The following is a 15,948-nucleotide window of genomic DNA, read 5'->3' on the forward strand; positions in this document are numbered from 1 at the left end:
CCCTTCTCCCCCCACCTCCTCTTCCTCCTCCTCTCTCCCAATTTCTTCCCCATCCTCTCCAACCATCTCTTCTTCTTCCTCCTCCCCTACCTCCTCCTCCTCCTCTTCTTTCTCTATCTCCTGTTCCTCCTCCTCCTCCTCCTCTTCCTCTTCCCCTTCTTCTTCCTTTTCCCTAAATTTATGTCCTACCTCCCTTTTATCCCAGTCCTCTTCCTCTTGCTCATCCAGGCTTCCTGTCTCTCTCTTACCTATCTCCCCTTCTTCTTCTTCCTCCTCTTCTTCCTCCTCCTGTCCCCACTCTGATCCTTGTTTGACTTCAGGGATCCTTTTCTTACATCCTCTTTTATCTCTACTTTCTGTAATTTCTAGCTCATGTTCCCCTTCTATTCCTGCACCTCCCTCTGCTTCACTCACCTCTGCATTTTCCTCTCCTTCACCTGTTTCTTGTTCTGCTTCTTCCTCTTCTGCTTCATTCACATCCATATTTTCCTCATCTAGGGAAACCAAAGCTTCTTCATGCTCCTCTTCCTCCTCTACCTCTGTCTCTTCCTCCTCTGCCCCTCCTCCCGTTGCCATCTTTTCTTTTTCCTGTGTCTCTATCACTTGGTCATTACTATTATCACATTTGGCATTTACATCTATTTCTTTCTCTTCAGCCTGTTCCTCTTTCTCTTGCTCATCACCTTTTAGATTCCACAGCTGGTCATCTACCTCTCCACTATCTTCTTTTTCTTCATTAGAGCATTCATTATTTGACTGGGATTCCTCAACAATCTCAACATCCTGTTCACTAGAATTTTCACCCTCTTTGTTATTTTCTGACTCTTCTAAAGTTTCTAAAGTTTCTTTTTCACTGTCAGAGCTTTTATCTTGTCTCTGGTTATTAAATTCTTCAATAAGGCCTTCATTTTCTTCATCTTTAATTTTAATTTCACTAGGTTGAGCCTGAAGAAGTTCTTCCTTTTTGTCTTGTGCCTGTGGGCCATCAGAAGATTTATTATCATTATTTTCTAAATCCTTTCCTTCCTTCCTTTCATCCTTCAGATCTTCTATTTCTAGTTGAGGACTTCTGTCATGTTCTATTTCATTGTCAGAAGCTATTTCTATTGTTTCTAAATTCTTCAGAATATTTCCTTCATCCTTTTCCTCCTCTACTACTTGCTCCCTCCAGATCTCACTGTTATTTAATAACTCTTCTCTTTTAAGAATCTCTTCATCTGTTTCCTTTGAAATCTCTTCAACAGGTTTTTCTTGTACAATTTGGACTGGATCACTATTTATGGACTCGGCTAAAAGGGACTTATTATCTACTGTTTCTTGGTTTATAAATATCTCCTTCTCCAAAGACTCATCCTGTGTCTGCCTCTCTTTCCTTGTTTCTGACATCTCTTCATCTCCACTAACTTTTTCACATTCGGTCTTAGAATTGTTTTCAGTAAAAGATGTATGTTTCTTCTGTTTCTTGGTTGTTTCAAGATTCTGTAAATTTGATGAATTAGTTACCACACAACTCTTAGCTGATAAAAATAGCTTATCTACTTGAAGATTCTGCTTAATGTTTTACATTTTTAGACTTTTCACTAGTAAAATAAAAATCTTAAGTTTCACTAGACAGTTCTTTTCTCCATCTTAATAATCTATGTTCATTAGGCCAAATTTACCACATTTAATTTACTATGATGTACTTGTGTCCCTATTTAATAATTTTTACATTCTATTTTCACTTTCTCATTAACTTATCTAAATCTGAACCTATTCTTTTAGATTTTGATTCTATACTTTAAAAAAAATCTAGAAACTCTAAAACACTGCATAATACACTTTAATCTTTTAATCTTTCTTATTTTTTCATTTTATATTTTTATTTTTCTTTAATTCTATAAGCACAAAATTGAAAAGAATAAATAAAAGCATGAAAGGACAGATGAAATTTTTAGAAAAAGTAATGACTTGAAGGAATGAAAATATGTAAAAAAGATTTCAACTGGAATAATTTTTCCAAATTATACCCAATAAAAATGAATTATTCTCTTAGAATATATTTTTTCTGCTCCCCTAAACAGTTTTAGCTAGCTATATTTACCAGTTTTCTTGTTGAATATTTTTTTGGACCAGACTAGTGACTTTATCATTTAGAGAATTTCCAAAGAAGAAACCTTCTTCATAAATGTAACTTATCTGTAGCATAATGTTCACATTATTCCTGGATTACTGTGGGGTAACCTGCCCATCCATGTTCATGAAGGTACTATATGTCAGACAAACAAATTAAACTCTGGCATTTCTGATGCAAAAGCTGACTCTTAATCCACTGCATATTTTTCCAACCTAAACCATTCTGTGGACTGGTAAATTGTGTAAATTCTTGTATAATTAGAGAATTTCGTACCTTTGAACTACACTCCCCAGAATTCATTTGGCATTTCCCAATATTCATTTTAATCTCTCTACCACTTTGCGTGGTCATGTTTTTGCATAGAGTTGGCTGTAACTCCTCCTTCTTTCTCTCTTTTCTCATGACCTCAGCTTGGTTAGCTAGCATTTTTATTTTAGTTATTATTAATAAACTTTATAAAATACAATACTTAGTTCTTGTATATTAATTTTAATCTTTATAGTTTTTATACTTAATAAGGTTTATTAAAATTAACTTGAAGCGAAAAGGAAACTAAAAGGCTAGAGACCAGAGGAGCTCACCCAAGCTGTGCATATGGAAGAGAGCCAGGGAGGAGTTACAGAACTATATAAACAATAATGTAAAGATGCACATAAACGAAAAAGGAAAAGGAATTTGGGGATGAGGAAAGAATTCTGGGAGATGGAATACAAGGTACAAAATTTCTAATTAATACATTCTCTAGCAGGGACCTTCATAACCATAATACAAACTCTCACAAGGGAGCAGAAGTGAGAAGAGCAAAAAAAAAAAAAAAAAAAAAAAAAAAAAAAAAAGGAGTAAAGCATCAACTTTTTAAAGTGTATAGGTTTTAAGAAATCAGAACTTTGATACTAAAAAAAAAATTTATGAACACACAAAAATTTGCTGAGGAACAGTGTCCAGCAATTAAGAAATATATGATCTATCCCAAATCTATCATATAGATGAGAAAACTAGGATTTAGAGGGATAAAATTATATCCAAAGTTACTCAGGTCGATATGAGAAAAAAATTCACATTTATATAAAAAGCTTTAAAATAAAAAATTTTCCTCATAATAATACTGTGCAAGTGTTACACCCATTTTATAAATAAGATTTAGAAAGTTGAATGGATTTTTTCTTGTGGTTATAGAGCAACCACGCCATCAGGTACCACGACATCATCTTATTGCCTTATGAGCAGACTGTCAGGGCAGAAAAGAAAATGAACATGATAACAATTCTAAAAAGAAAGATACTAACCAGCCTATGTATTAATTTTAAAATATGAATATATTATATTGAAAAGTATATGTTGGAGTAATTTTTTAATGTTCTAAAATATCAGTAAATACTAACCTTTGTTGAAGTCTTCCAAGAAGCCAGTAAAGAAAAATGATAATTTTCTAAATAGATGTTGACATGTACATTAAATAGTCCTTATTACTTTACCTTTTGCTTTTGAATTGGTGATAATTTTAAAGATTGATCATTCACATTCAGGCTCATCACATGTGTCTGGAATAAATAAAAATATCTACTATAAAAAGATTGTTATGCCATATACTTTGAAAATGTTGCATTGACAAAAATGACACAAACTAGTTCAATAAATGTTATCAATTTTCAATCAACTATACTAATAAAGGAAAGGGATGGCTTAGATAACTTAATATACCAATCAGATAAACCCAAGGTCATTTGTTCTTTGTTTTAGTGGGTAATCTCTTTTTCTTGCAACAAATGTACTTTTAGAATTATATTTACTTAGATCAATGTTATAACTGCTTGATATTCTTTTGAGTTGTTGAGGTTGGTAACATGAAAATTATACTGGGATTTTAAGAAAGCCAATCTGTTACTTCAGATTTTTATTGCTAACACACAAGCAGATAACTTAATCTCCCAAAATTTTTATTCTGTTGCTTGAGGACTTTCACAACACCCTATGACTCATACATGAGTCCTCTAAAAAAGAAAAGAAAAAGAAAAAGTATTGCCTTTGAAGTTTTAAAAGGTGCTTATTTCTAGAATTTCAGCAATTGGTATTCTCCTTATTCTGGGCTTTTATCATGTCCCCTCTTGAATCAAAATGAGTCAGATTTTCTATTTTCTTTTCTTAGTTTAAGGTCAAAATGGAATATAAAGAAAAAATCCCTTACAATTAGGGATATTCAAACCTAAGATGGGCTGCCTTGGGTTCTCCTATACTAGAAGTCTTTAAGCAAAAGCTGCAATGACCACATATATTTGGATATGTTAGAAAATAGATTCAGAATTAAACTAGGTGGACTATGAGATCCTATCCAACACAAACATTATTATTTATAATAAAACTTAAGATAATTATTTTATTGGAGATATGCTTCTTTATTTTCTAATTTTTTAATTGCATCTTACATTCATTAGGGTTTTTTTTCTATTTTGATAATGTTTCAGAGATTTTGAATTGCAGTTTCACATCTAAAGTACCAAAATTAAATTTCGTTTATTGGTAATCTAATTACTTTATTATCCTTAGCACCCTTGGCACCCTCGCCCCAAATTCTGTCACCAGTGCTGCAAAAATGAATAGGGACCATAGTAGAATGAGAATCATATTCATCTCCTTCTTTGTTATGACCCCAAAAAGTCACCATCATGTGGTCAGCCTACTGAGCTCATAAATCTATTACTGGAACCATACTCAAAGACAGCATACCTGTAAACTACAAGAGTTTAGCTTCCATTTTTATACTCTTTAAGAACCCAGGGTCACTTTTACACCAGACAAGGTATTAGAATGTGAAGGGTTTGAATTTTTTCTCTGAGAACTGTTTAAGTTAAATCTCAGAAATTTTGGCATCTCATCATTTTCAATTGCTTTCACAGTTAATTTTTCTGATTTTTTTCTGACATTTATAATGCAAGATGTCATTATTTTTTATCCAAGTATATAAGTTTTGGTTGTATTCTCTCTTTTAATTACTATTTTTATTTTGTTTTGACAGATAAAGGATGTGTTTAGTATAGAGTAGAGTACAAACCACCTAGAACAAAGGAAAATAATTAAATTTATTGAAATGCTATTAATCTTAAAGATTTTTGACATAATTTGATATTGAGTTCACAAGACTTTGACACATATTCTTAAATTTATTTTTAATCACAATGAATATTAAGTGTAGATTTGATTATTGGTTCATTTTTCCAAGATTAGCTTTGATTATAGCCTGTGGGTTTTCAATGGGATTTAAATTAGATGTGTTCTCAGAGGATTGAAGTACGTTTATCTTCATCTTTTAGAAGAATTTCTTAACTTTTTGTGATGTCTGACATGATGTAAGGTCATTAACTACAGTACCACATTTCCACTTGGGAATTTCTCTAATTCTGGAACAATTTTGCTTCTCTGCATTTTAATATAATTAGCAAGTCCATTGTTCCTTAAGTTGGATTAGTACTTTCAGGTCCACTATAAATATTTTTAAGAGGTGGATGTTTTACAACGTGATGAAGGTACACAGATTTTATTAGTTCACTTACACTTCTGAAAATGGTTCTAGTCCTTGGTTGAAAAATAGTTTCATCAGGAAAAAATTATATTTTCTAATACATAGTACACCAGACTTTGTATTGCCTTGCTCATTACAAATGCTAACAGCTCTTTTTTTTTTTTTAAACTAGTTACCTTAATGCCCTTTCAACTTCAAAAAGCTCACTTCATACTACAGAGGAATCAGGTCCTTCTGAAGGCTTCTGGTTGTTTTTTGATTATTTAAGGTATTTTAAAGCAGTCCTCTATAAATGCTTGGCATTGTTTTCCATTTTTTACATTTTCCTTTGTTTGGTGCAAAACTTATTATTTCATTACCATTCATCAATGGTATTTGAAATGTTTAACTTCTCTAGACCAACTGCTTCACTATTTTCAGTCATTAAATGTGCTCTTTAAGAGGAATAACTTTTATACATTTCCTTTGAATAATATCTTGTAAGATTGCTTATGTTACCTACACCAAAGCAAGGGTGTGTTATTCGGTAGTGAAGAAATTGACTGGGAATCCTAAATATTTAAGCTTCATGACAATATTTCTTGACATTTTTACCCCATGCAGTATTTCTGTCTTCTCATGCAGTATATTTAGCTTTAGTAATACATTCACAGCTAATTTATTTTTCTGGGGTTTTTGGAAGGTTAAGGTTTGAGGAAAAAAATTATTGTCACTTCCAATTCTTCAAGATCTTTCAAAAATCAGTGACAATGATTCAGCAATCTTATCCAGTTGGTTTAACATGTAGGTCATCTAGTCCAGGTGGCTTAAATTAATCAAGAGAAGTTAGCTGCTATTTCTCTAATTACCACAATTATCAACTCTTCATTTGCCACTTTTGTTCTGTCCTTCGCAGCCAAAGATCTCCTTTGGCAAAGAAAACAGAAGCAAAAGAGGAATTAAGTAGAACTGCTATATCTCTAAGGTCAGTTATCATTATCTCATCTTCACTGGGCAGTAGATGGAGTCCTGTTTTGATCTTTGATTTAGTATATATGTCCCAAACACAACTTTAAAAACCCTTGTTATTTTTACAATTTTTTGACAGAGATAATGAAAAAGATATATGATTTTTACCTCTTTTGGTCTTACTAGTCATCAGAGAAAAAGCTGGCCATACCATAATTTTTTAATATTTCCAAATACTTTAGCCTACTGTGGTTTTATAATAATATTGGGGTTGTTGACACAATATCACAAAACATGTTTGTGTACAGAATAACATAAGTTATTCCTTGGGAATAAGGGTGATTCATATTTTCACTCTGTAATAAAATTATGAAATCTTACTTTAAGGGTGTGAGTTTCACTACTACCTCAACTAATATAATAACAAAAGGGTCCCACGCTTCAACTGAATTAATCAATCAACAGAGTAAACCAAGTATTAAGGAATTTTCTTACAATCTTACTGCAATATGTGAATAAATCTTTAATCAATTTGAAAGGATTATAAGGTTTTGCGGTTGGATTAAGCCAGAACTGGCCACACAAGGAACAGTTTGTGACTGGATAAAAGTACTAGATATACTATTATGTATAAAAACACAAGCTGGTTAAGACTAGTCAGCAGTAGACATATGGAGGACAAATTGATAGGTGAAGGCAGACACTTGAAGAAAGTAGTTTCAAGGACTATAATCCCTTAAAGCAAAGATGAATGCCAACTATCAATTCAAGAAAAGACTTCCAAGCCTATGGCACCTTTTGCCATCACAGTATCCCATACATATACCTCACTCGCTATTCTATTCTACAGTTTGAACCCATTTTTCGATGGCTCTCTATATATTTGTGAGAACCTAATGGCTGATTATTAATTGGAAGCACACCAATGGGATCTAATGAGTGACAATATTAGAAACCCAGGCCCACAGAGTTGGAACTTAGAATTCTGGCAGTAGTTGTTGCCTCCAACCTTTGAATATGAGTACAAGTTGGTGAAGTAATAATAGTGTTTAATAGATATCATTCATTTCTCACAATCAAATAACTTCTGAAGCTGAATTCAAATCTCATCATACCACTAATGGTCATCAGTAAAGATGATCGATATCAATGTCTAATCAGATACAGAACACAGAAACATCTATAAAAGTTATAAACATAGTAAGTGCTCAATAAATACTAGTTTGAAATTAAGTTGAATTTCACGTGCAAATCAATGCTTATTATGCCTAAATAAGACGATTACCATATTTAGAACATCAGTAGTATCTCCAAGACTTTTTTGCTCATTTTCAGGCTCTGACTCTTCTGCTGAAGAATTATTTTTTTCTTTCCCTTCAATTGGTTCATCTTGAAAATAAAATAAAATGATTGAAAAGTGACATTTGCAAATGGAATAGATAAGAAAATATGCATCTTTAATTAAATTTACTTTATAGAATATTTGCTAGACTTTTTTAAAGGAACTTTCCAAAAGATACTGAACAAATTAAATATAATATGCGCAAAGATAAAATTTTTCAAATCTATTTTTAATTTACCTAAACATTTATTGAATATTTTATTTCCAATATTAATTAATTAATTAGTTGATTGGTTGATTTAATGTTATTAAATAAATTAAAAATAAAAATGTTTATCAAATATAGATGTTATAGATATAAAAATGAAAAATGAGACACGAAACGGCCCCTTCACTTAGAGTATAATGGGAAAAAAGCAAGAGACTTGTATTCAGGAAGATCTGGGTTGGAATCCTATATCCTCACTAATTTAGTGACCATGGGCAAATCACTTACCTTCTCTTAATCTCTGATCTTTTAGTACAAATTAAGGATAATAATATTTATAGTATATACTTCACAGGGTTGATGTGGAGTAAAGTGCCTTGTAAGTCTTACAGAACTATATAAATGACAGTAGTTATTACTATAACAATATAGTTTTTAAAAAGATTTCCACAAGATCCAGTTAAGTAAGGTCATCCCAAAGGCACTTAAAGAGAAGAAAACCAAGGGAAAAAATATGAAAAAAGATTTACAACAAATTTGTTTTCCCAATCAAAGACCATCACACTAAGATTCTAAGGTCTATTCCCTTATGCCCTTATTAAGCAGTTAAAAATAGAACAAAAGAGAATAGAGGTAAAAGAAACAACCAGATTAGACCTATTATACATAAATTGGTGCCAGAAATGACACAGTTTTAAGATTTTTGAAGGATCTTTTCACAAGACAACTAAATGAGAAAGGATATGAAATATGTAGAAAAACATCTCAAAGCTTAATACAAAAAAATTAAGATAATATCAGCAACTGCCAACCTGTATGTCTATTTTACTGCTTATACAAAATCTTTGATTGACAAATGAAGGGCATCTTTAATAAGGGTATTAATAGGGAATATGCAGTTTTTTACAAGCAATATATTTAAATGGGTTCTATCTTTACTATCTTGCAAATTACTGAAAGATATAGAGGACAGAATATTTCAGTGGCCTTAATGTTTATTGGTTATGAAAAAGCATTTGATTCAGTAGAGCCCAATGCTGTCTTACCAATTACATGTAATAACACATTTCCACACAAGTTTTCCTAAGTTATATGATAGAACTTCTCCCTCTCCTTCTCTTCCCTTCTCTCTCCTGGTGCTGGTAGAGAATTCAATCTGGGTTATACATGCATTATCATCCAATACTGTCTTAAAGCTCTCTTTCAAAAAAGTTTCTCTCATTCATGTATCAAAATCATTCAAGATCCTTTGAAACATATTAATAACCAAAATAATCCTGATTTGATGACTCTCTGATCATAACCATGAAGCAAGACATAGAAAATAGAGATGTATGCTAGCCAAAGAATTTCAGCATGGTGATGGAGGAGATCCAGTACAGAATCTAAGTTCAAGAGAGATTCTCTATAGTGATATGCTCTTCTTGATGGATGGCACTGTACTTATGCCAAACTCCAGACTACTGCAGAGCCTCTTGAAAAAAAATCTGTAACCACTCAAAATAATTTGGCATGATCATCCACAAAGGAAATGGATAAAAACTGTTTATTGCCCAGATTATAAAACACAGATGAATGGACTACCTATACATCTGGGATGGAAAGGACAAATGCAGAAGAGTTAGACTCAGAATAAATCAGTAGAGACAAAGCTACTTTTATGACTCCAAGCTTCTCTTAGAAAAAAAGCCTAATCTTTTTCATACCAATATTCTACTAATGATCTCGTATGTCAATGAGATGTGGAATACCACCCACTCTAAAGAACTGAAAATGACTATTATACAAAAGTGGATGCAGATATATGGGGGGGGTGAGCAGGTTGCAAACTATAACAAAGGAGTCAAAGAAAAACAGGAATAAAAAATGTAATTCAAAAAATATATGGTTGGAAGAAATGAGGTGGGAGGAAGGAATATCAAGTAAAGGTACACTTGACATAGATGAGGAAAGCATTCAGTAGGCTGAATGAATTCATGGGAAGCCAAGAATAAGAGTCACATGGGGTAATAAGGCATGAATGAATTGTGATCTACACTGCTGGAGGGATCATCCAAATTAATAAAATCAGAGATTCTTTTGAAAGAGTATAATGGATTTGATAAGACCAATACACTAATATTACAATACATAGACAGGATAGCAGTCATAGCAACAAGAAAGAAGTCAGGATAGAGAGCATACTTTTACTTAGTTGGGTCAGGAGAGGTTTCCTGGAAAAGGTAGTATCTGAGATGAGCTTTGAAGAAAAGGAAGAATTTTTAAAAGAAAGAAATGTAAGGATAGTTTATAATAGGCACACTATTCAAACACACTGAGGCGGGAAGAAGACTACAGCTAGATTGTGAAGGACTTTAAATGTTAGGATGAGTTTACATCTTATTGAGTAGGCACTGAAAGTTTCTGACTAAAGAATGACACACACACACATTGGAAAATATGTACATTTCTTGAACAGTAGAAATATTACTTTGGCAGAGACATGAAGGATGATTGTGGACTGCATGTAGGGAAACTAGTTAAGAGGCTTTGACAATAAGTAGGTAATAATGGAAGTGGAGAGGAAGAATCAGTTATTACAGAGGTAGAATGGGTATCTTGGCAGCTGCCTGAAAGTGAAGGTAAATAGCATAGAACAGTGAAGGGCAAACTATGGCCCACAGGCCAGGTGCGGCCCCCTGAAAAGTTCTATCCAGCCCCTCAACATTATTCCAAATCTGATGAATATAATGAGTAGGATACAATACAATGAAACTTCAAAAGAGTTGCCTTAGAAACAGACTAACAGATGAACATTTCCTTTCCTTTGGCCCCCTCTTTAAAAAGTTTGCCCATCACTAGCAAAGAAGAATTTGAGAGTTTGAACCTATTCAACTGGGAACACAGTAGCACTGTCAATACACATAGGGAAAGGGGTAGATTTTTAGGGAAAGACGAATTTAGGACAATGGGATGATGAAACAATGACAAAGTAGATTCACTCACTACAACAATTTATGGAGTTCTTCTTTATAAATTTCCATTTTAAAATTAAGAGACTTCATTAGTTTTTCCTACCTATTTCAATTCTTAGATAAGATGGCAAAAGCCTATCCAAAAGGATGATTATGTATTAACTGAGTGATAGCACTAGGAAGCTCACAAATAAGACTTAAATATCCAAATGAGATTTATTAAAGGATATTCTATATAGCCAACCAAAAGCCAAAAGGGGCTGAGATGGGTTAAAAGTACTTCCATCCTCCAAAACTCCATGCAAATTAGGATTGTGGCATGGCAGGCCCAAAGGTGGCTTTCTTGCTTTTTCTCTTTTGCACAGGCAAGGTTCCATTAGGCAAGGTTCCATTTGTCATGTATGTTAAGAATGCCCCCTCTTTTTTTTTTTCAGAGAGTAGGAGTCAGGATGGAGGTGGGAGAGATTCTCAGGATGGTTCTTGGTGTCTGCTACCTCCCCCTTCTAGACTTCACGATCTTGGTATGTTTTAACTGGGTGAGGAAGATAAGAAGCAAAGGATTAGAATTTTTCTTCTCTACCCCAATCCACTACCCTAATCTTCTTGATGTTTGCAAAAAAAATGGTTGTAGATGATCATCTTACCTATGATTCAGAGAGATGCTGGGCTATTTGGGTAAGTAAGCACTTATTTATGAAGTTTTAGTTAAGAAGACACTTTCTCAATTACTACTAGGGGTAAAAACAAACTGAAATGAGAAAATATTAAAACTACATATTTGTATAGAATAGTAAATAATTAATAGGGATGTGAGTCTTCCTATAGAGAGATACCTCTAATTTCTCATTGCCAGAAATTAAGAGAATATCAAAGAACCTATGATGAAGGTGCTTCCACCATCCCCAACTTGGATTCTGAATATGAATACAAACTCACAGTCTTTAAGGGAGGATTAAAAAAACATATAATATATATATATATTTGAATACATATTAAGCCTTGATTATTATTAATACAGCTATGTGTAAATGTCTATATTTGTGCAAGTAATACCAATTCATTTGCATTTCTCAAAGGAAAGGTAATAGCTGCAGTTAAAATATTATAAGAAGCATATAAAAACGTCCTTATATAAATCATAAGAATGGTCATAATAACCAGAAGCTAACCCAACACTATGAAATAACTTTATCACAATTTAATAGATCCTACCACAATGAATCTTTAGATTTTGCTGGCAACTAACATTAACATAGAGATACTCAGTAGGCAAAATTAGAAATATGTGGCTAGATCTCAGGGGAAAAAAGCAAATCTCAGAAAATATCTTGGGAGTTATCCATATAGAGTTTTTAAAGACTGTCAAGGAAATAATGGATGACATGAGGGAGTAGCCAAAATAACTAAAGAAGTCAGGGCAGAAAGAGATCAGATGGGAAGAATTGTGTGGAATTCTAAATTTTGGGGAAAACTCTAGCAATTGGAAGAAAGTAGAAGAATTAGGGAAGAAAAAGGTGAAGCTGTTAAAGAATAAGGAAATTTAAATCAGAAGAGAATCAGAAGAAGGCTATATAATTGGCAAGAAATCAGAGTAGTTAAAACTTCCCCAACCTAAAAACTGCAAAAAAAAAAAAAAAAAAAAAAATTGAGGAAAATGGAAGAGATAAGCTGGTTAGACATAATAGAAAATCACGGTTTTACTTGAAATCCCCTCCTTCTGTTCTACAACATATATAGATAATCTCACTATATTTGGAATTTGTTAAATTCAAAAATTTTTAAATTATTTTTTTCAAATGGAAGAAAGCCCCTTCTCACAACTATACATAAGTGAAAAATTTTAAACCAAACAAAGAATATAAAAGATCACAAGAGATAGAAGGTAAGGGTCTTTTTTTAAAAAAACCTACAATTTAAAACATGTGTATCCTTTGCCTCAGAGACTCCACTTATGGGGCATGTGCCTCAAGGAAGTAAAAGACAGAGAGAAAGGTCCTATTGGTTAAAAAAATATATACATTGCAACATTTTGCAACAAAGAACCAGGAGAAAAAAAGTGAGTCCCCATTGACTGGGGAACTGTTAAATACATTATGATATATAAATACAATGGAATATAACTTTACTATAAAAAGAGACCAATATAAAGAATTCAGAGAAATGTGGGAAGACTTATGTGGATTGCTGTGTTTAAAGTCGTTTAAAGTCAAGAAAACAATAAATATGACTTGAACAATGCAAATAGAGAATAAAATCACAAACCTAGGTGCTTCTTATCATGAACAAGCTTAACCTTAAAGAAAACTTGAAAATGTCCACTTCTCTCTGGTGTGCAGCACTGTGGATGTGGCATAAAGCTAGGCTGCCAGATGTGGCTACTATGTTATTGGATTTACATGAACTTTAAAAAAAAATCTTTGTTACAAGATAATGCTTGGGAGGAGAGGTGGTATAGAGAGTGGCAAGATACTACAGAAGGAAAAGATGAGAATTGAAAAGGGCTTTTAGATATATCATTTAGGACTTAAATGGTTACTTTTGGAACCACCTAGAGATCTAATCACTTGCCAGATTTTGTGATTTTTATGTTCACATTTCTTATATCCAGTCCTTCCTCTCCTTTCACACAGTTATGACCCTAATGTAGGCCTTCATCTTCATCTCTCATCTAGATTATTACAAGAGGGTCTAATAATTCTCCTTTGTTTCAAGTGTCTCCCCACTCCAATCCATCCTACACATTACTATCAAAGAGATTTTCCTTAAATATAGCTTTGTCCATGATGCTCCCTTACTTAATCAACTTCAATAGTTTCCTACTGCTTCTGGTCCAGGACAGGGTCATCAATGGAATGGCTGGTGGTATGCATAAAAAGAGGATAGATAGGTAAAATCCACCTTTGAACCTCTCTCACCCCCTTACCTCTGATGATAATTTTCGTAAAATTCAAGACAAAAAATTTTATTTTTTTTTTTTGAGAGGAATTTCAGGAAAAGAAGTTAACTCCCCAAATCAAGAAAGTGCACTTTTTGAAGGCTCCATAAAGAAGCCTGGAGAAACCACAAATTGCATCAAAAGATACGGAATGAACTTTGGAATATAGTGAGTCAAACTGAAGGGGGTTGAACACTTTTACTCTGAATGTAAGCTCTTACACCAAAGGGGATTGCCCCCTAATTAGTTTTTTGTCAGTGCGCCTACCAGTCATTGGTTTTGATCTTTCTCTTTTATTTCCCTCATATTCCCAAATTATTATAATTTTCTCTTAGAAAGTACAATATTGTATGTATCTCTAGTAAAAGATCTTTAGAGATATAAACTGGTTATTTGAAATGATTCACTGGGGAGGCTAGGCATGTAAATCTGGGAGATTTCAACAGGCTTGCCTCCCAGTGGAATCACAGTGGGGATTATGTAGCTAGAATTCACTCCCCAAAGCTCATCTGACCCAACCCATCTTACCCGCACCTCATTTTCGTGCTTTCACTGTGTGAATGGACATGAATGCATGTGCGTGGGAGGGGATGGAGGATAAAAGTTTTAGTGTGGCACTGCCCTCTCTCTCTACTTCCTGGAACACAGCTGGGGAGCCTGGCTGAGAGCTGGTGGGGGAAAATCCACACACGTGGTTTAACTTAGGTTAGAAATATAGGATTTTACTTCTATCTATTTACTTTTTCTACTTCATGTGATTATTAATAAACTTTATAAAAATAATACTTGGAGTTATTTATTTAAATTTTTACACACCCCTTTTCCTTTTTTATATAAGTGATTTTATATAAGTAATAATGACTCTTAGAAAACCTTCAAAGGCTATGTGGGAAAGGGAGGGACCATGCCCTCCCCCCACTTCCATGCGTGTGATTGTTCTATATAAGGACCAATCCCATGCCTAGGAGAAAATTTTGGATCTAACTAGATTCAAAATTTAGCGGAGTTAATTTCAGCCAGGGGAAACTCCAGTTTTTCTTATTTTATTAAAGTTAATTAGAAAAACGAAAGAGCTTTTATTTTATTCCCTACAAAGGGACCCCAGAACCTAACCCCTAAGGTAAGCAGCACCAACCACCCTCCTAGTCTCCCAGGATCTCTGCCCTTCCCACCCACACAAAAGGCAGGAAGCTGCTACCCAGCTTCCACTCCATCTACACCCTTTTATCCCTTGTCCCCCTCATTTTTCCTCCTTCCCACTGTTCCTTCTTCTCTCTCTACCTCCTCCTTCCCTTCAGAACCCCAACGGAGCTGAGTTCTGCCAGTTGCACTGAGAGCCACTAAGTAGTTCCTTTGCCATCTGGCTAATATCTCTTATCTCCCTTCTTTTCCCTCTCTCTTCCCCCTTTCCCCTCCTCCATTCTAGCCCCTCCTACTGATTTCTTTCTCTGTCCCTCCTTTCTCCTCCAAGCCTAGCTTCAGATCCCCTGCAGAGCTGAACTTTCCAGTTCCTCCACAGACACCTACTGAGACCTCCTCACCACTCTTTTCCCACTATTTTCTCCTGTCCTCCCTTCCCTCTTCCAGCCCAGCTTCTTCTCCAGCTGCCCTCTCCTTCCCTCTTTCCCCTCCTCTAGCCTAGCTTTTTCTCCAGCCAGCGGACCTTCTGCTACACTGGGCTCTTTTCCTCCAAACCCTCCGATTGCCCCCTCTCTCCTTGCTTTCTTGCTATCCTCTGTCACCTCTTCCTCTACCTTTTCCACCTCCTTGCTTCCCCCAGATCCGGATCTCCCCTGAGCACTCTGGTACTCTCCATCTTTCTTTTTTGTTTGTTTGTTTTTCATTCCACCTACCTCCTGAATCTTGCTACTGTTGCGCTCTCTCTCTCTCTCTCTCTCTCTCTCTCTCTCTCTCTCTCTCTCTCTCTC

The 15,948-nt window shown here is 34.2% G+C and overlaps 1 protein-coding gene across 1 annotated transcript in view; it reads right to left on the reverse strand.

Moving 5' to 3' along the window:
• RPGR (retinitis pigmentosa GTPase regulator) overlaps positions 1-15,948 on the reverse strand; it is a 105,441-nt gene that overhangs the window by 35,437 nt on the left and 54,056 nt on the right. Inside the window, exons 12-14 of the mRNA XM_044670162.1 lie at positions 7,867-7,970; positions 3,592-3,657; positions 415-1,479 (exon numbers count right to left, since the gene is read on the reverse strand). Of these exons, the coding sequence (XP_044526097.1) occupies positions 415-1,479; positions 3,592-3,657; positions 7,867-7,970 (1,235 nt within the window). The remainder of the gene's footprint in view (positions 1-414; positions 1,480-3,591; positions 3,658-7,866; positions 7,971-15,948) is intronic.

This window comes from Gracilinanus agilis, chromosome 3 (assembly GCF_016433145.1).
Source record: "Gracilinanus agilis isolate LMUSP501 chromosome 3, AgileGrace, whole genome shotgun sequence".
NCBI lineage: Eukaryota > Metazoa > Chordata > Mammalia > Didelphimorphia > Didelphidae > Gracilinanus > Gracilinanus agilis.